Source organism: Anser anser (genome assembly GCF_964211835.1).
Source record: "Anser anser genome assembly, chromosome: 6".
Classification (NCBI taxonomy): domain Eukaryota; kingdom Metazoa; phylum Chordata; class Aves; order Anseriformes; family Anatidae; genus Anser; species Anser anser.
The window spans coordinates 28,658,380-28,679,018 of NC_139726.1; the positions used below are offsets into that span (position 1 = coordinate 28,658,380).

At 39.5% G+C, this 20,639-nt stretch overlaps 1 protein-coding gene across 13 annotated transcripts in view; it reads right to left on the reverse strand.

Moving 5' to 3' along the window:
* The window catches only part of PCNT (pericentrin), a 99,756-nt gene that overhangs the window by 20,773 nt on the left and 58,344 nt on the right, over positions 1–20,639 (reverse strand). For 11 of the 13 annotated variants that reach the window (XR_014586130.1, XM_083842080.1, XM_083842073.1 and 8 more), the window contains 11 exons: positions 20,383–20,502; positions 19,825–19,845; positions 15,500–15,727; positions 11,811–11,981; positions 10,320–10,472; positions 9,573–9,743; positions 8,196–9,314; positions 4,678–5,211; positions 2,750–2,849; positions 2,157–2,311; positions 282–479 (listed from right to left, as the gene is read on the reverse strand). Coding sequence is in view for 12 of the 13 variants with exons in the window: in XM_083842080.1 (XP_083698206.1) it covers positions 282–479; positions 2,157–2,311; positions 2,750–2,849; positions 4,678–5,211; positions 8,196–9,314; positions 9,573–9,743; positions 10,320–10,472; positions 11,811–11,981; positions 15,500–15,727; positions 19,825–19,845; positions 20,383–20,502 (2,970 nt within the window). In the remaining variant the exon portion in view is untranslated. The remainder of the gene's footprint in view (positions 1–281; positions 480–2,156; positions 2,312–2,749; positions 2,850–4,677; positions 5,212–8,195; positions 9,315–9,572; positions 9,744–10,319; positions 10,473–11,810; positions 11,982–15,499; positions 15,728–19,824; positions 19,846–20,382; positions 20,503–20,639) is intronic. The other 2 variants (XM_083842079.1, XM_083842081.1) reach the window with 2 other exon arrangements.

Genomic DNA, 20,639 nt, shown 5'->3' on the forward strand with positions numbered 1-20,639 from the left:
AAAAAGCACCTATTACCAATCTGTAACCTACTGTCTTTGATATCATTACTGCATAAGAGTAAAACTAATTGCTAATTCAAGCAGACCAAAGCTGTCTGAGAGGCCTGTTCAAATCTCAGAAAGAGCCCCCTGCTCCTCATATATACGCACATACAGTACCTAATATACTTATTTTATGTATGTATATATATACACACACACACACACCTCTCTCTATATATATACACACACAAAACAAGTTAACCAGTTTTAAAGGGTACAAGACATCTTTATTGTCATACCTTGTTTCCTCTATCTGCCACCTTGCTAAGATAATCTTTCAGTGACTGTATAGCATCCAACAAGGCTAAGCCCTCCTTCTGCCATCCCTCCATCATTGCTGTGGTCTGAAGAACATTTTTCTGCTCCTTAAAACCAAAGGAATGTTCTGACAAAGCCAATATTTTGCAGCTCTCCTCGTATACCATCTTCAGCACAGTCTGACAAGGGGAAAAAAAAAAACAAAACCAAAATAGTCAATATTAGGAAACAGGCATCAACATCTTGACAATGTATGAGTGGAATCTGATAGGACTAGACAACAAAAATAAGGTGGCTGTCCTAGGCTGTAACATCAATAAAGGCATGCAGTTCTGCCCTGGTACTTAACATGCTTAGTAAACTCAAAATATGCACACACACCTCTTAAACAGTTTTTCTGGGAACAGATCAAGTTCTATCAAGTCATATTACTAAACTCAGTGATGACAGAAAATTGAATTACATATTTAGACAACCTTAGCTTAATTTAGCAGATTGATTATTTTGAGAGATGTTATTTGTACATGATCTCAATTTACACAGTAGAAACTGTTTCCTTTGATATTATCGGGCAAAATAATCTCTCTTAAATAAATTCTCCATTCGCAAGTTATTACACCATGCACAAATGTTTCCTGGTCTCATTTTGAGGAAGGTCACTGGAGATTTAAGTCATTTTCTACGTACATTTAACCAAAAATATCCCAGCCTTGACATAGAACTCTCTCTCTCTCTTTGCTACTTACTACTACTACAAGAATAATACAAGGTACTTTTCCTTAACTCTTTGTATTCTTCTTTGCACTTCTCTGCATGACTTAACTTTTGAATCAACCCAACTTGCTTTTCTGCATCTGGAATTGAAATACTGAATACGTCAAGAAGGAATGCATAATGATGCAACCTTTTAGTAAAGGTTAACAAGAGAAGCAGAAGCACACTAAAGTGTCATACTAAACATTCAGCATTGGAACATGCACTCAGATCTTCCAGTCAGTAACTGATGATCCACGAAAGCAACTAAATAAAAAAAAAACTCTGCTTTTTCAGATCTTCCTTCATTTTTCGAGCTAGATGAAACTGTCTGTTAGACATTTTGGGAGGCAGCAAGTACACACTGGGAAGTATACTTCTAGTTTTATATTACTCAAGTTTCTTCAAATAGTATTGTACTCAAACTCCCCGTAGTCTACCACACTAAGCCTTGTACTTCTTGCCAGCCTCACACAGGAGATGATTTGGAGCACTGAATTTCTCCCTTCCACCAGCTGGAACTTCTGGAATCACAGAGAGCTTACTCAGCTACAGCACCAAAAGAGAGTCCCTGGGATATATACCTTCTTGAACTCGCCTTAATGACTGGAGTAAGCAATCATTGCTCAGTCTTCTGTATATTCTTCCTCCTCCTTGAACCATCTGAAAGATCCCTCCATACAGTGGTGTTTCCACAGATCTCCATCAGATCAGAATGTCAAAAATAGGCAAGGGAGCACCATTTCAACTGTATATATTTATTTATGAAACAGCTTTCTGTAAAGCCTCTGAGACAAACCCATCAATCAACAGATCAGTCCTGCCACATGCTGGAACGTCACCAGTGCTATCCTAGCAAAACTTCTGCAATTCTAGCAAGTACAAGCAAGACAAATGTCAGTAGGCTTGTTATAAGAGTCATTTTTGCTTGTCTCAAGAATCATAATCAACTTGAGGTTTAAAACAGTACAGAACAGTTCACAGTGTAAATCTTCTACAGCAGTTAGCTTAGCAGCTAACAGCTAACTCCATTTTATATTAGCATTTCATTTCTACTGTTTCAGTTTTAATTTGATAGCATGTTTATATTAACAATATATTACCTTCAGCTGTGGTGAAAGTACTTCCTGTTCTTTCATTGACTCCATAACATCTGAAAACATGCCATGGTACTGCACGTAAGCCATGAAACTAGCATCTAGATGGTCTGATGGTTGTAGCTCCTGCTTTAGTTTAGCTGCCAAGTTTGAGCTGGTACCTAGAGAAAGAGACAGCCCCCAGGTGTTAGAAAGCTGAAGAGAACTTGAAACCAGCATAACCGCTTGCAAGTAACTGTGATTCCTTCTGCTAGCATAAATGTATGGTTAGTTGATTGAAATCTTGTAAGAGGTTGACCTGAACCAACTTAAACAAGTAAAAGGTTATAAGTCACCTTTAGCACCAGGAACGATGATGATGATGATTTTAAGTTAAGACTCAATAAAACTCCATGTCTCCTACCCAGTATGAAAAGGGACGAAGAAGGAAAAGTAGACTTTCACTAGCATGACTATCTTCTGAACCAACTAAGAAAGGCACAGATATCAAATAAAAGATGCGCAGTAAAAGGAAATTGGGGAAAGTGGCAACGTTAGAATAGTTTTTTCCCGAAGCTATCAAAAAAGTGAAAGGAATCTACAAACAAAGTTGAACTTACTGCTGCCATATTCATTGCTCATCACGTCTGTGGCAGATACTCTTGATCTTATGTCATCTTGCAAATCAGACGGGGTTAGATTATCCGCTTCTCTCATCTGCTTAGAAATAAAAAAATTTATTTATTCACATTAACTTAGTGTTCTGAATCCAGCTGTTGACCTGTCTCTATTTATAGCACCTTTGTTACTAGTGCTGACTTGAGTAAATGCCTACTCCTTCAAAGAGTTAGAGGCAGCAAATATGACGACAAATGCAGCACCAGTACTCCTTGAAAACCATTCTGTCTACATTTTTCCCTTTCAGTAGCCTTAAGAAACAGAAGAGTCTTTGAAAGAGAAGCATTCGCATTTAGTCTCAGCTGACGTGTCATTCTGAGGAATACTGTAAATAATTTCCCTCTAGATACTTTTCTTCTGTAGCAAAATGGAAGAAATAGGAACATTACATACATTTTACAACTTGCAAGTAGAACAAAACTCTCTTTCTGCAGCATGAAAAGAAATGTCAATACTGGGCAATTTCAAATATAAGCTATGGTAATTGAGGAGAAATGATAAGCCTCTGCTGAAATATGTTCAGTTTGTCTATGGGGGTATAACAGTGGACTTAAGATTAAGGACACCTCGCAATGAGGCTCCCCAAAAGCCAAACTGAAATCACACACAACATCCACTGTTGTGTCAGCATCCAGAAGATTTTTCCTTTTCAAATCAAAAAGGGTTAAAAGTTTAATATAAAGTTACAATATACAAACTTTAATCACCGTTCAAGCAGCATCCAACCAGCCTGACGTTAACACTGAAGGGGAACCTCTGTCAGGAAGGGCCCTCTGCACCACCACGCTAAGAGCCATGCTAACTTTCATGGAGCCAACAAACCCAAACCAGCCCAAATCCTCTGGCCTCTATCAGAGCCAGTCAATTTAAGTTGTCTGTGTCCGAGAGAAGCTGAACTCTGCAGGAGGACATTCCCTAAACTTCACCTTTTCAATAAAACCGCAAGTTAACAGTGCATTTAACCCAATGTAACTGCCACTAGAGACGGTTCCGCACCACTTCCTCTTCTGTGCCCATCACATGCTGCAACATCACACATTTCATCTGTTTGGGATCTACCAATTGGGACAGCTGTGCAGAAACTCAACACTAGTTTGATGAAGTGATCAAAGCTTAACCCTTGGTGAACAGTTTTCCACTGAAAGAGTGTCCCAAACTGAGCCAAAGCAAACGCCTTCAGTTACAGGGCTGCTAGCTCAGCCCATGGGAAGGGGCATGAGGCACATGTTGGAGATAGGAGAATGGGGCATTTTATGTGTTTGTAATTAATTTTCCTTCAAAAGCAAGGCATAAAAATTGAGAATAAAATGAATAAAATTAATTTTTTGAAGTAGACTATCTTCCTGTGAAAGGGTACAGAAACAAGTACATAAAAACTCCCATTACCAAGAAAAACCTTTCTTCTGCTATTTTGAAACAGTCTCTTCTAACTCTCTACCACAAAGTTGCCAATCAGTTACTTCCACGGAATCCCGTTGCAAAAGTACCAGGATTTGCAAAGTCCTCTCAAGAAGTCTTCAGAGAACACAAGAGCAATCCAGATTTTTACTGGTACCAGGCCAGCAGCATAAAGACGTGTGGGACACTAAGCCTGCTGTAAGCAGCCTATTCTTCAGTTTTAGTATTTGGAAGGCATTTTCACTTATTCAAAGCTGTGGCAAACAATCTTTACATACAGCCCAGAGTTTGCTCCAGTATCTGACAGTGAGAGAGGTTCTAACAACGGTACATACAGAAAGCTATTCATACCCCTCTTGGTGTTTAATTTCCCACTACTTCGAGCCAATCGCCCAGCAATGATTTAGGATGGGAACAGAGCTGAGCAGTCTTGTGTAAATACAATGAAATCAAGGCATGAAATATCGCTTACCAAAATCTTTTTCTCGGTAACATGTTCATCGTCGTCAACAGAATAGGTACTTTCAGAGAAAACTGGAGATTTTACATCTACATCCACTGCTTCTTCATTGGCATTTTCATACAGGTTAGAAAATCCCATCAAAAGAGAATTATCTCCTTGAAGGGATGACCTAACGTGTACCACTTGAAAATCTGTGCTTTCAGCTTCTGAAAAAGGTGTCAGATGAAGCACTGGTTCAAGTTCCACGCTTGTATCTTCCTTCCTCACAATCTCAGGTGAACCCCATGAAGCCATATCCACGATGAAATCCTGGAAATCTTTCCGAGTATCTTTACTATAGCAGATGTTCAAATTGTTTTTTGGAGAATCAAGACTTTGATCATTTTCCAATGTTAGTTGGCAATGCTTTTTCAGATTTTGCTGCTCTTCAGAGCTGTTCATCACGTCCATTTCCTGAGTTGAGATATCTTCCTGTGGTTGTTTAATTTGAGATTTTATATTTGTGTTGTGAGTCATAGAGTCAAACATAACTTCATCTTTTTCCTACAACAAGATAAAACAATTTCTTAATGCAATTTAAATATGATTTTGCAAACTGAAAAGCATATATTTAAGAACTCATTGCAAAACTTATAATCAAATCTATTATTATTCCCAGATTTTATACAATAATCCAACACTTTAGTTTATTTGATATACAAACTAACCAGGCTTTTTTTTTTTTTTTTTAAACAAGTGTATCATCAATGGGAAAAAAAATCCCATACAATACGAAAATGTACCTATTTCAGCAGAGCTGACTTTTTCATCAAACAGGAAAAACAATATTCCTTGTAGCTATGTAGATGATCTTCCTACTTTTAAATAAATAAAAATCAGAACATGTTGCTTTCCTGATTTGACAAATCTCCCCTAACTATCTTAAGACTTACTTCCTGATCCAGGGCACTGGAGAAAAAACAACAACAACAACAAAAAAAAAACAGTTAAAAAGAAAAGTTCTACGTGCAGTTCCTGTACCTGCCATTTCAGCCCAGGAGAAACAAACATATTTTTGCTGCACCTCCAGCTTTCATTTTAATGCATTTCCTAATTTTCATCATTCCCACTTTTGAACCTAAGAATAACTGTATGGGGGTTCTTCACTCCTGTATGAGCACTGTATTTGTTTCTGTTAAGTTCACTGTTATATGAAGGCCCTTCTACGTTAACATTTTGAACCAGTTCTAATTCACCAGTCAGAAGTAATGAGTTGCTTAATCTCATGAGGGTTTTCTGACTCAATATTCCATGCGCGAGTCCTTTCTTTTCTTCTGAAGAGGTTCTGTATCACAACTCGTAATGACATTTACCAAACTAGAACAAAAAATAGTACCTAAAATATTACTATTTTTCCTTCTCCTGCTCTCAGCTCATTGTCACTAACTTGTCTAGATAGCTGACAGTCTAAACTAAATATTGTACTCTTCCTTATTCTAGGAAGGACGATCTATACAAATAGGTCTTTTTAAACAAATGGACCCCGAGCTCCCCCTGGGGTGGATGAGGAGCTGACAGAGAGCTTATGGGTCAGTACGAAAGGGAGGGCAGGGACAGGCAACGTTATCCTGGTAGTCTGCTACAGGCCACTGGACCAGGAAGACCAAGCAGATGAGGCCCTCTAAAGACAAATAGGAGCAGCCTCATGTTCACAAGCCATGATCCTTATGGGGGCCTTCAGCCACCCCAATATTTGTTGGGGGGACACCACAGCAGGGCATAGGCAATCCAGGAGGTTCCTGGAACATGTTGATGGTAACTTCCGTCTCCGAATGACAGAGGAGCCAACAAGGAGAGGTGCTATGCTAGACCTCGTTCTCACCAGCAAGGAAGGGCTGGTGGGGAAAGTGAAGCTCAAGGGCAGCCTTGGCTGCAGCAACTGTGAAATGGTGCAGTTTAGGGTCCTGAGGACAGTGAGGGGGAAACACAGCAAACTTGCTACCCTGGACTTTAGCTGAGCAGACTTTGGCCTCTTCAGAGGGCTGCTTGGTAGAGTACCATGGGAGAAAGCCTTGGAGGGAAGAGGGGCCCAAGAAAGCTGGTTAATATTCAAGGATCACCTCCTCCAAGCTCAGGAGTAATGCATCCCAACAAAGAGGGAGTCAGGCAAAAATGCCAGGAGGCCTGCATGGATGAACAAGGAGCTCCTGGCCAAGCTCAAGCAGAAAAAGGAGGCCTACAGAGGGTGGAAGCAAGGACAGATAAGCTGAGAGGAAAACAGAGAAATCGTCCAAGCAGCCAGGGTTGCTGGTTAGGAAAGCCAAAGCCCTCTTAAAATTAAATTTGTCCAGGGACATCAAGGGCAACAAGAAAGGCTTCTATAGGTACATCAGTGATAAAAGGAAGACGAGGGAATTTGTGGGCCCTTTCTGGAAGGAAACGGGAGACCTGGTCACCCGAGATATGGAGAAGGCTGAGGTACTCAATGGCTTTGCCTCAGTGTTCACCAGCAAGAGTTTTAGCCCCACAAAGCAAGTCCCAGAAGGCAAAGGCAAGGACCGGGAGAATGAAGAACCATCCACTGTAGGAGAAGATCAGGTTTGAGACCATTGAAGGAACCTGAAGGTGTACAAGCCCGTGGGACCTGAGAGAGGCATCTGCGGGTTGTGGGGGAACTGGTAGATGAAGTTTCTAAGCCACAGTCCATCACATATGAGAAGTCGTGGCAGTCTGGTGAAGTTCTTGCTGACTGGAGGAGGGGAAACATAACCCCCTATTTTCCAAAAGGGAAGAAGAAAGACCTGAAGAACTACAGGCCAGTCAGTCTCACCTCTTCTTCCCAGCAAAATCACAGAGCAGATCCTCTGGGAAACTATGCTAAGGCACATGGAAAATAAGGAGGTGACTGCTGACAAAGAACATGGCTTCACTAAGGGCAGATCATGCCTGACAAATCTGTTGGCCTTCTACAACAGGGTTACTGCACTGGTGGATAGGGGTAGAGCAATTGACATCATCTACCTGGACTTGTGCAAAGCATTTGACATTTTTCCACATGATGTCCTTGTCTCTAAATTTCCTATGTACTCAAACTCTTTTCATATAAGCCCTCTTACTAACACCACCTTCATAAACCAGCCTTAACAGACAGTAATTTGGTATATGACAGATGACTACAGCTCTCTAAAAAAAATCACCTGGATTTTACTGTTTCAAAAATCAAGTAATTTAATACAAGTTCACATTCAGTTATGTGAGCAAGTGGATCTAGAAAAGATTCAGAATAAAGAAAGGCTTCTAATAAAATTATGTATCTCTAGCCACTGCTGGAAAAACTATATAAAGACAGACCCTTAAACTGACTGACAACAGCCATTTATATAACACAGTATTCATTTTCACCCTTAGAACCTGTAGTAGTACGGGCCATCAGCACTTTTACTTCTACTATTACAGCACTGAAAGGAAAAACTATAGGGCTGTAGAGACTCACAATATTGGCTTGTTTAAAACAGCAGCATAATACTATTAATAAAATAATTACATACCAATATATCAGCTGGGGAAGGCAAAACTGGAAATGACTGATCAACATAAGCTTCCACTCCTTCCAATTCCTCCGTTCCTTTTTTAAGGGCTTCATCTTTTCTTCCTCCTTGGCAGAAGACCTTGAGAAAGTTAGCCTCTTCATTATTACATCGCTCCTCTGACTTGAACAACTTCAACTGTGAAATAAGTTCATCTCTTTCCAATTTTAAGGCTTCAAGCTCTTTCACGTATGCCTTGATCTGATCTTTCAATTTTGCAGTGCTACCTTGCAGTTCATTGATTTCTCTCTGATTAGCTGCATCTTTCTGATTCAGTGTTTGCACCTGAAAATCAAGTCTAGAAACTTCTAACTGAAGACTATAAACATCTTGAGCCTGATTTGCATCTTTCCTTTTCAACTCAGTTTCAAGTTCTGCTGCTTGTTTTGTTAAGTATTGCAACTCATTTTTGTCAGCTTCTCTTTGGTCTGCCATTATCTTAATCTGTGCATCTTTTTCTAGAATACTTGCTTCCCTCTCTTTCAGGGTTTCTTCAAGTTCTTGAATGTGAGAAGTAGTAATTCTTGCTTCAACCTCTCTCTGAGATGCATGTTTTTGGAAAAGGCTGTATTCTTCCTGAAGTGCATTGTACTGTGTTCTTAGAGAGGTTAGTTCTGCAAAGCGCTGCTTTGATGACTCCTGTGCGTTTTGGCATTTTTTCTCTAAAATTTCCACTTCCATTTTTAACTGTGATTCTTTGTCTTCCAGTTGCTGCTGCAGAGCTTCTCTAGCGATTGAGACAAGCTCTAGCTTTTCCTGAAGTTCTCTCACATTGGTGACTAGCAACTCATTTCTTCTGTCCGGATCAGTATCACCCTGACAATCTGTCAATCCCTTCAATTCATTCTGAAGGTCTTCCACTGATTTTTCCAATTCAAGGTCATAAAGATCACTTTGGTTGTCACTAACTTCATGGCATGCTGGTCCAAACTGTGCCAACTCTTTTTGAAGCTTCTCAATTACACCATGAAGTTGCTCTGCCTCTTCATCTTTGTCCTTACGCAGCCGTTCCTGGTCACTACGAAGATGCTCAATAACAGATCTGAGTTCTTCGATTTCAGATTTTTGGTTTTCCACAACCTTAGCAAAAGGATAAGGTCTGAATATTAACATGTGTAGGAAGAATTGCTATTGCACATAGAATTCAAACTACTTCTGTTTTGTTTTTTAAAATCACACATTTGACAGAAGAAACAATTACAGATTTCAGGTGGGTAGCTACTCAGAATACTCTCTACTTTCCTCAGAGAATTATCAAATAGTCTTCATTTGCAATATGATTCTGTACATGTTGTTTACATCAAAATAAAGCAATAAACTTCTAGTAAATTTTCTTACCGTATTCTCCAGAGTGTTCTCTAGCTCTTGCTTGAGTCTTTTCATTTGTTCATTCAAATGATCAATTTCTTGATTCTTTTCTTTAAGCAGTGCTTGCGGGAATGACAGAGCTGAGGTATCGCTAACACCTAAGTCCTGATTTTGCTTTACGTGAAGTTTTGTTAGATCCTCCTGACGAGAAAAACAGCAGTCTCATTCAAAAGGACTTACTTTCTCCCCCAGCCTAGTAGCAGAACAGACCTAAGGGCTTTATTTAAACATTCTCCTCCTTACTATAATGTTAATTTAAAAAAAACAGCAATAGCTACTTTATTTGGTTTTGTACCACTGGATTAAATTGCCACAATGTTCCTTAACTTCCAAAGTAACAGATAAACACTAATTGCCATACTGACAACCAACCAGTTTTATAACTTAACAACATTTGCTGTGGCCATAGAAGTCAGTCAGGAATGCATACAAAATAGCGTAATGTTTACTAAACAACAATGCTGCAGGCTCAATCTATCAGGACCAGAAAAAAAGCTAAGCTTTTAATGTCAAACGAACATGGAAGATATTGCCATAAGCATGAATCTACAGTATCAGGTTTTTTTTCTAGATATCTTTTCCCAACAGGAATACAATAATCTCTTGACAACAGGAATGAAGTACATATTTATCACATTATGAGATAAAGACCACAACACGCAAGAAAGGAGGTATCTGAAGTTTTACCTGGTACACACTAAAGCCAAGAAAACCTACCTTCAAGTACGCATTCTCTAGCTGAAGCTGGCTGATGCTGGAGGTGCTAAGGTTTTTTTGCACCTCTAGCTGCAAGTTCAGCTGCAATATCTCCTCATTTTTACTGGTCAATTTATCTTTATATTGATCTAGTTGCTCTAACAAGCTTGCAATCTAGAAATAAAGAAAATGCATAGCTGTTTTAATTTAGTCTCCTATTTAATCAGGAAATAAAGTTTCATTCATTGCTATGTTTAGTTAGAACAAGTAGCTTCAGCAGATTCTATGGTTTAAACTCTCCCTAATTAAATTAAATAAATTAACAAAATATCTGAGACAAAAAAAGAGTAAGAAGCTAGTTTTCCAGCTCCTCAGCTAGGTACCAAACTGCTGCAATGGTGGTTGTTTGTTTTCTTTAAAATAAAATCTAACTGGTCATAAAAGATGTGTTAATTTACGTTCTGAACAATCAAGGTCTGACCGCTGATGTAGTTTGAGACAGCAATGAGAAATGTTAGCATTTGATGTTTAATGTAATCATAAGCAGTAACCCAAACACCATTCTCCTCCTCTCAAAAGAGCGAAATTAGCACCGCAGTGCTAATCCCAGTACACAACTATCAAAAAAATTCTGAACATTGACAACTTCGCCCTGTAAGACAGTCAATAACTACACATTTCTCACAGTTTTTCTCTCTTGCCTTACTGTGTAGCGAGGTTCAAGTGCTTTAAGAAGAAGGACTGGTGACTCCTGAAATAAGACTTCTAGAGATACAAAACTTCAATGTGTACAAAATGAGTTTTTATTAGCTTACTGCTCCTGAAACAAAGGTGTAGAGTTAACCGAAGGGTCATCCATGCTTTATTTTCTTTACACATCCTAAACTGGACTGTATGTTTGTATATTACACAGGCAAAAGTAATTATGCAAAATTACATAAAAATACTGCATGTGGGATGAGTGTGTGAGTGTGCACACATCTGTGCACGTGCACCCAAAAAAAGGTCTAAATAATGTTATCAGTTATACTGCACTTTAGCTTAGCTTGGTACAAGTACTCATCGCTAAAATTCGCTGGCCCACAAATTGTAGAGGGTCAGATGACACCATTATGCATCACTGGCCCTCCTGTTCTTAAAAGGATCATCGCTTGCTCTCAAAGCGAAACAAAAATTTATCTGTTTCCTGCTGCACCTCAACTTTGGGAGGAAAGGAAAATCAGTTTACAACAGAAATTGATCAGTCAAAGCTGATGTGAATCATTGCAAGACAATTTCCAGAGGAATGGCAGACAGACAGACAGAGGGACAATAAAACAAAGAAAAAAAACCCGAAGTTTAGTTAACACCAAACCACAGAGAATACAAGTCAAAAAGGCACATTTACTACAAGAACTTTTGTCATTTGATTTTTGAATGGCTTAAATTCTCAGCTACAAGTTTGCACAAAATGATTCTAGATTTATGTGAGCGACCCCAAAATCTACAGAACACTAACAAAACTCAAATTACCTCTCCCTCTTTCCTCTGAAGTGCTTCCTGTTCTGCCTGTAACTGTTCCTTCAGCCCTTGGTGAGAAGTGCCTTCTGTGGGTACTCTGTGCCTCGCTTCATCCAATTTAGATTGTAGGGCAGAGATCTGAATAAGGTTATTGTACTGCTGCTGTTGCAATGCTTCTTTATCCTGCAAAGTAATTTTTATGTTACAGTTAATTGCTGTCAATATACAAATCCATCTGGACAGAATAATCCTACCAGAATACTTCTTTATCCCTGAAAAACCCCAATGTAAGAACAAAAATATTAATACTAGGTCTATAACAACAGGAATGCAAAATAACTGAATGTTTTTAGCTCACCTGTAGGTTTTTACCCCTTTATTTTTTCTAATCTAAGTTTAACATCCAAAAATTTAGCAATCAGTGGTAGTACTATACTTTCTCTGTTACACAGTGTACTGTATATTTGTTTAATAATCTAAACATCTTGCTCTTGTAGCCATTTCCAAATTGATTATGGTACCACATATTTGCCAAGCTAAATGTAAGAGGTGGAGAGTTTTGGGTAGACCAAACACCTACTACAAATATATCATGATAAATCAAAAAATGAAGCACCAGCACTACATTTTTGCGTCAGATTTGTCGTCTGACAAATTGACAGTTTTCTTCCTTTATTTATTTTTTTAAAACTTCTCCTTCAGTCCTCTCTGTGGTTCTAACACAGTCCTTAGGATCTGGGTCAGTTCAACACAGAAAGCTTCACTTGCGAAGTCATCCAAATAGCATGCATACATATTTGTACTTAAAACGATAAAGGAAAGCTGGACATGAAACCTATGGCAGGAACTGCCTCTTCAACACTTATTCTGACCATAGCTCAATAAATGTACCTCTAATAGGAGGATTATTTCAGATTCATTATATAATTTGCCAAAAATAAATTGACTATCTTTTCTCTAGTTAAAGAGAACTAAGACCCAGAGTACATGGATAGCATCTTCTGATCTTAAAATGAAAGAGACATCAATAAAAGTAAAAAAATTAGAAAGTTTATGTTGTACCACACTACCAAAACAGCATGCCCAACAACACATATTTAAAAGAGCTGCCCAAAACTTCATGCAGATACTGAAGAGTCCGTTGGACTTCCACCTACCAGCCTCTAAGCAGTCCTCACTAGCCTTCTGGCAGCTCTGGGGCAGTCCCCACATACACAAAGCACACGAGAGGAAAGGGGAAATTACAGGAGATACAGCCACTTAAGTTATGATGAATTTTTCTTGCCATCACGCAGTATCTGTGATATTAACCAGCCCCTCAAGTGTTTTGCTGCCATACACTATGATGAAACCCAAACAACATTGGTGTCTATCTTTAGTTTTGATGTCAACTAAAAGACAGACATTATCCGCACCATTTTGAAGCTCATCTTGATCACTCACAAAAAGCTCCCAATAACTACATGCAAATCTGGATTACTGCAGAATCAGGCCACTTCCCCTCAGATGTTCTTCCATTTATTGCACAGCAGAGCTACAAGTGTGTCATGGTGTCTGCACAGCTCTGCACACAGGAGTGATGTTTCTCTTAACATTCTCCCGTTGCTACGTTCTAAGGTCATAACAGTGACCCAGCAAAAGCAAGCAGCAACCCAGGCAAAAAACAGAGCTTTATGCAAAGCATTAATGTAAAACCTGATTCTGGATGCCTGTGAAGTTAGGGCATACTGTGGTACCACCTCTTCCTGACTCCAAAACATGTCGGATAACAGGCTCCTTAAGTGAGTCCCACTTTCAAGACCTCAAAGCAAAAGAATGGGCCATCAACTCAGAAGGAACAAGCCTCTCCCAGCACAACCCTAACCAAAACCATCAATGTTATATACCAACAACCTGGGCAACTGAAAGAAATTGGGCCAGAAAAGAACAAGGAATACCTGCTCTATGACATGATAAATAGATGTGGTAACTGTGAATTAAGACACTGCTCTTCAAAAAAAGATACAGTTCCATATTCAAAGTTACTCTTTCCAAGGCCTATTTCTTATTAGCACTAGTCTCTGTTAGCTGCAGTGCCTATAGTTTTGTTTGTTGAAATTTTGGGGGTAGTAAAAATTATAGTTGCCATTCAAATCAAATGTATTTTTATAGAAAAACTTCGTGACTTGCAATCATTGAGAGCTCATTCAACATCTATTTTCTGCACAAAATTGCTTCATGTCAAAATATTACAATCACTACGGTTAATAAATTCAAAGCTGCAACCTTGTTTAAAACTGGTGAATTAGTTTCTCGAAAGAGTCTAAATTTGGCTTACAATTTTTAAGAACAACCAATTGACTAGGACATTGAGAGAGCTAAAAGAATGTTTTTAATTCACATGGATAAAAGAAAGCCTGGACAAAAAGCAAAATTTCAGGGACAAGAGTATTGCAGTCTCTGTCCACTCCAAGGCAAACTAAACAGAAAAAAAAAGCTTTCATGTATTTGTATTAAATTACCAAATAGCTTAGGTCTCTGGAGTTCTCTGGTTCAACCTCTAACAGCAGAACAAACTTGGCTCTGGTCAGGGCCTTGGACAGCCAAATTCTAGACATTTCAGAGAAACCACTGCCACTCTGAATATCTTTTTCAAATGTTGACTGACCCCAGTATGACTTTTCCCACTGCCATTTAGTTGGAATTTTCCTTGTTGCAGTTTACGCTTGTATTTTTTCATCCTTTCAGCATGCAACTCAAGTCAGGCTTCATATTCTCTATAACTTCACATTATATGATTGTTGGCAACAACATGATCTCCGCAAAGACAAACAAACCCTGTCTTTCAGCTTCCCCTCATAAATCATTTACTTCAGTCCCCCAGCTATCTTATCTTGATGGACCTTTGTTAAACTTGATCTAGTATTCCTCTGTCTTTATTGTTCAGGGGAGTCTTGAACAATTCTCCAGATACAATCTCACAAGTGCCAAATAGTAATATTAGTACTTACACTAAAACTGGCTACTCTATATCACATTCAGCTTAAGTTAAAACAAAAATATTTTGTTCACAGTTTTTAAAGTAAAAAATAACGGAAGCAACTATTTACAGAATAATAGAGAATATTTAGTTTAGATCATGCTACTCTCAAATCCTCAAACTTGACAGACACACAAACAACATTTATTGAAGGAAAATTGCTGGGAGGAAACAAATATTTAGGTAGGAAACAAGGCAGGAAAGGTTATTCAGATGTTTGTGAGGAGACAATTTTGCTAAACAGTATGTAATTCCTTTAATTAAGCTGTATTTAAATCTGCTGTAGTAACAAAACAAATTCTGGGAGCATGGCAAAAAAACTGGCTCCAGTGGCATATAGCAAGAAAAGCTACTGGTTAAGCTTATATGATTTTAACAAAGTTGCTTACTGAAGACCCACCAGATTTAATATTCAGTAATACTATCTCTCAGGAACTTCCAGAGAAGAAAACCTTTGATCCACTGAAACATGACAACTGTCAATATAATAAGTCAGCTTATGGTCCATAAATGCATAGGTTGTTTAAAACACTGGCTGCAATGTCTGCCACTTAATAAAATTGTTTAACCCTTGAATGCAAGGAATAGTCTCAAAGAACACTATTAACAGAGTCATTGATATTTGCTACAAAGAAATTGTCTGCCTAATGTCTTTCCAATTAACTAAGTATTTTAAAGTTACCTGTTTTAATTCGGTTTCTACTTTCTTCATTTTCTGTAGTTGTTGTTCCAAGTAGTTAACGGTCTTTGAGACTTCAGTATTGCTCTGCTCCAGTTCTTGAACTTGTGCCACCAGTTTTTCTATCTCTTTATCACGAGCTATGATTTCTTGATGCTTTTCCTCCTTTTCTAATAACAGCTTATTGTAATCATCCATTTTCTCTTTTATTTCTGCTTGCAGAGAGTCTACCTGTACGGAAAACACATTATATAGATATTCAGGCAACATACTAAGCTTCCAGTTGGAGGCAAGAGTCATTTCATGGCTAAGCATGAAGAATTCTAATATGAACTAAACTAATACTAAGATCCCAGAAAAGAATAAAATCAGATGTGGAGAAAGGATGAAAAAGTAACTTCCTGAAGTCTTGTCTTCCAAATGCAGTGGCTCTTAAGTACACAACTGATTACACACACTTTATATTTTTAGTATTCTAGCAAAATGCTGCAAGGAAGTATACACTCTAGTCCCAGTGCTCATCAGAAGGAACTTTATTTGATTTAAGATAAAAAACTCAAGATTAAATGGATTATTACTAACAGCACTGGATGTATTTCTATAACCTCAGAACCCTTTTTTATTACTTCTGGAAACTGCAGTTTGAAAGAAAATACCAAAATTTGAAAGAAAAATATGCAACTTAATCAATGTCTAATATCACATTGCCAGAAAGCTAGTGCTGCAATTCTGCAGATAAGGAAACACTTTCACAACCTTCACCCCCATGGAAAACTCTCAGATGGTAGCTCCAAGCACCAGTCATCACTTTTTCCCTTTGCTCTTCGAGGTATATGAGCAGGATTATTTTGTGAAAAACTACGAACCTCTAACTACTACATGCAGAAATTAAAACTTCAAATGAACTGAATTGTTTCAGTGCAAGATAAGCAGTTATTGACAATACAGATTCATTAAGCAACTGTATAAGAACCGTTCTGATGTGTTTTGGCAGACTGCAGACATACCTCATCCTACCCACAAATGTCATGTGCTTAGCTACCTCCATTGTGTCCCTTTCTCCATTTAAGTATTAATCCTTTTGAGAGAGGTTGCAAATAGTTACATCATCTAGTCCTATGTTTTTCAGAACTTTCCCTTTACTAAGCCACATAAACACTAGTGGTTCGTAAACAGCTATCATCCATCTAACAATCTTGAATGAAAAGCAAGATAATGGCCTGAACAGTCTGACATACTCTGAATAACTTTCCATACATCCTTTATGATTCTGTATGTTCAAGATTTAAGGAAAGACTGCCACAGAGGTATACCTTCTGGGTAAGGACGTATCTTCAACAAGTCACATGGCCTTCAAAGCAAAATCTTTGCCATTCTTTTTCTGATCTTTGCCACAATACAAAGAACACGTAGGCTATACGTGTGATACAGCCTGAGAAAGTCATAATGCACGGTATTCAAGTAAATGAGAAGCCAAGATGGGTAAAGAATGATATGTAATAACTCTACTTCTAACAAAATCTAATTAACTCCTATCAGAGGTTACAGAAGGCAAGTGACAATCTGGTGTCTTCCAGCATGGAAAATTCACTCTGCCAAAGATTCAGTTGTTCATACAGGATCTGCTTCTATAGCACTGATTTACATAATCACAGAATTACAGAATCATCTAGGTTGGAAAAGACCTCCAAGATCACCTAGTCCAACCTCTGACCTAACACTAACAAGTCCTCCACTAAACCATATCACTAAGCTCTACACCTAAACGTCTTTTAAACACCTCCAGGGATGGTGACTCCACCACCTCCCTGGGCAGCCCATTCCAACGCCTAACAACCCTTTCAGTAAAGTTCTTCCTAATATCCAACCTAAACCTCCCCTGGCACAACTTTAGCCCATTCCCCCTTGTCCTGTCACCAGGCACGTGGGATAATAGACCAATCCCCACCTCGCTACAGCCTCCTTTAAGGTACCTGTAGAGAGCGATAAGGTCGCCCCTGAGCCTCCTCTTCTCCAGGCTGAACAACCCCAGCTCCCTCAGCCGCTCCTCGTAAGACTTGTTCTCCAGAACCCTCACCAGCTTCGTTGCCCTTCTCTGGACTCGCTCGAGCACCTCGATGTCCTTCTTGTAGTGAGGGGCCCAAAACTGAACACAGTACTTGAGGTGCAGCCTCATCAGAGCTGAATACAGGGGGATGATCACTTCTGTAGTCCTGCTGGCCACACTGCTTCTTATACAGGCCAGGATGCTGTTGGCCTTCTTGGCCACCTGAGCACACTGCTGGCTCATATTCAGCCGACTATCAACCAGTACTCCCAGGTCCTTCTCTGCCAGGCAGCTTTCCAGCCACTCATCTCCCAGCCTGTAGCGCTGCTTGGGGTTGTTGTGCCCCAAGTGCAGGACCCAGAACTTGGCCTTGTTGAACTTCATACAGTTAGCCTCAGCCCATCGGTCCAGCCTATCCAGATCCTCCTGCAGAGCCTTCCTACCCTCGAGCAGATCGACACACGCACCTAACTTGGTGTTGTCTGCAAACTTAATGAGGGTGTGCTCGATCCCCTCATCCAGATCACTGATAAAGACATTAAAGAGAACTGGCCCTAGTACTGAGCCCTGGGGGACTCCACTAGTGACCGGCCTCGAACTGGATTTAACTCCATTCACCACGACTCTTTGGGCCCGGCTACCCAGCCAGTTTTTAACCCAACAAAGCGTACGCCAGTCCAAGCCAAGAGCAGCCAGTTTCTTGAGGAGAATGCTGTGGGAAATGGTGTCAAAAGCCTTACTGAAGTCAAGGTAGACCACATCCACAGCCTTTCCGACATCCACTAAGCGTGTCACTTTGTCATAGAAGGAGATCAGGTTCGTCAAGCAGGACCTGCCTTTCATAAACCCATGCTGACTGGGCCTGAACGCCTGGTTGCCCTGTAAGTGCCGCGTGATGACACTCAAGATAATCTGCTCCATGAGCTTCCCTGGCACTGAAGTCAAACTAACAGGCCTATAGTTTCCCGGGACTACCCTCGGGCCCTTCTTGTAGATGGGCGCCATGCTTGCTAGCTGCCAGTCAACTGGGACCTCCCCTGATAGCCAGGACTGCTGATAAATGATGTGAAGAGGCTTGGTCAGCTCTTTCACCAGTTCTCTCAGTACCCTCGGGTTGATACCATCCAGTCCCATCGACTTGTGAACATCTAAGTGCTGTAGCAGGTCACCAACCATTTCCTTGTGGATTATGAGGGCCACATTCTGCTCCCCATCCCCTTCCACCAGCTCAGGGTACTGGGTAACCAGAGAACAACTAGTCTTGCCGCTAAAGACTGAGGCAAAGAAGGCATTGAGCACCTCAGCCTTTTCCTCATCTCTAATTTCATAGACTGCACATTAAAGAATTGATGGAGAGAAAATTAGTTAGTATACACATTGAAGTTTCATTAAGAGCAGTGCCACAAACAAAAGCTGAAGGCTGTGGTACAGTATATCATCATAATTCCATTATCTTTATTACATTTCTCAGCTTCCCCTTGCATGCCAAAAGGCACTTTTAATATAAGTAACTGAATATAATATATCTGAACAACAGGCCAGAAGAATTCTGGAATGATTTGGGTTGGAAGGGACGTTAAAGATCATCTAACTCAACTCCCCTGCAATGAGCAGAGGCAACTTCCATTAGGCTGGGTTGCTTAAGGTCCCATCCAACCCCAGCCTTGACCACTTCCAGGGATGGGACATCCACATCTTCTCTGGGCAACCTGTGCCTCACCACCCTCATAGTGAAGAATTTCTTCTTTATAACCAACCTAAATCTACCCTCTTCTCACTTAAAAACATTACTCCTTGTCCTATCACTACACGCCCTTGTAAAAAGTCTCTCTTCATCTTTCTCATAAGCCCCCTTTCAATACTGAAAGTCTGCAATGAGGTCTCCCCAGAACACTTTCTTGTACAGGCTAAATATCCCCAGCTCTCTCAGCTTTTCTTTATAGATGAGGTGCTCCAGACCTCTAATCATCTTTGGGGTCCTCCTCTGTACCCACTCTAAAAGGTCCACATCTTTCTTGTTCTAAGGGTTCCAGAACTGGATGCAGTACTCCATCCACAACTATCAAGTACTTATGGACAGGAAATTAAGTTGAAAGCAGTTTCCCAGCCCCTGCAAGAATTCTGCTACCCTAAAACATGCATCCTTATCTCTGAGTCAAGCTGAAGCAGACTTGACAAAGGAAGAACAGGGGAAAAAAAGCATATCTAATAATATCTAGTAGAAGAGATTGAAAGGAAAAGGAAAGAAAGATTAAAGACATGTTCATGTTGTTTTCCCTACCTGTAGAATCAATTCATAGTTCTGTATAATGTTCATTTATGCAAAAAAAAAAAAAAGAAAAAAACACAAGAAAAACAAAAGTTAATCTTTGAAACCAAGTATCAAACAAACAAGCATCTGAACAAAAGGACTGATTTATAAGCTTAAACAGGACATGGCATAAAGACAAAATATCTTTTATTAGAACTGGTATAGCTGGAAAAATTAAACCAGTTTGGAACCCAGAAGCTTTTCCTCAGATGTGCTTTGTAAAGCAGAGTGTCTGCATTCTTCTCCTCCATAGTTACGTAAACTGGATGCATAGGCTGTGAACATTTACTGTAACGCACAGGTTCAAATAAAGCATTTATTTCTACCTCTTTAAGTAATACAAGTAATCCCTCACCCCTAAATGTAGCCCAGACATGCAGCGCATGTAAAGGGTGTGGGGGCAGTTGAACCTGCTCTGTGGGACCACAGGAAAGAAGTCTCTCAAGAGCCAGTCCCCAAAAGCAGATACAGTTTTTGGCATTTAATTGTAGTAAGCCTCCATTAGCCACTAAATGTGATTTTACTCACCCCATACTTTCTCAGCTCTCCTGAAGTCTGCAATTTTGCTGAAAGTTTTAACTGTTCTTCTAGCTTCTGAATTTCTTGCTGAAAATCATCACGTTCGTGTTCCCTTTCTATAGCTTGTTCCTACCGACCCAGACAGAGAAAACGAAAACCTTTTTAGAAACTCTTAATTTCATTAAAATACTGAGAAAAAGAAAAATCTTTATTTTTTAAATTTAGTTGGTTTTGTTTTTTTAATGCTGTGAAGAAGCTATGCTCAC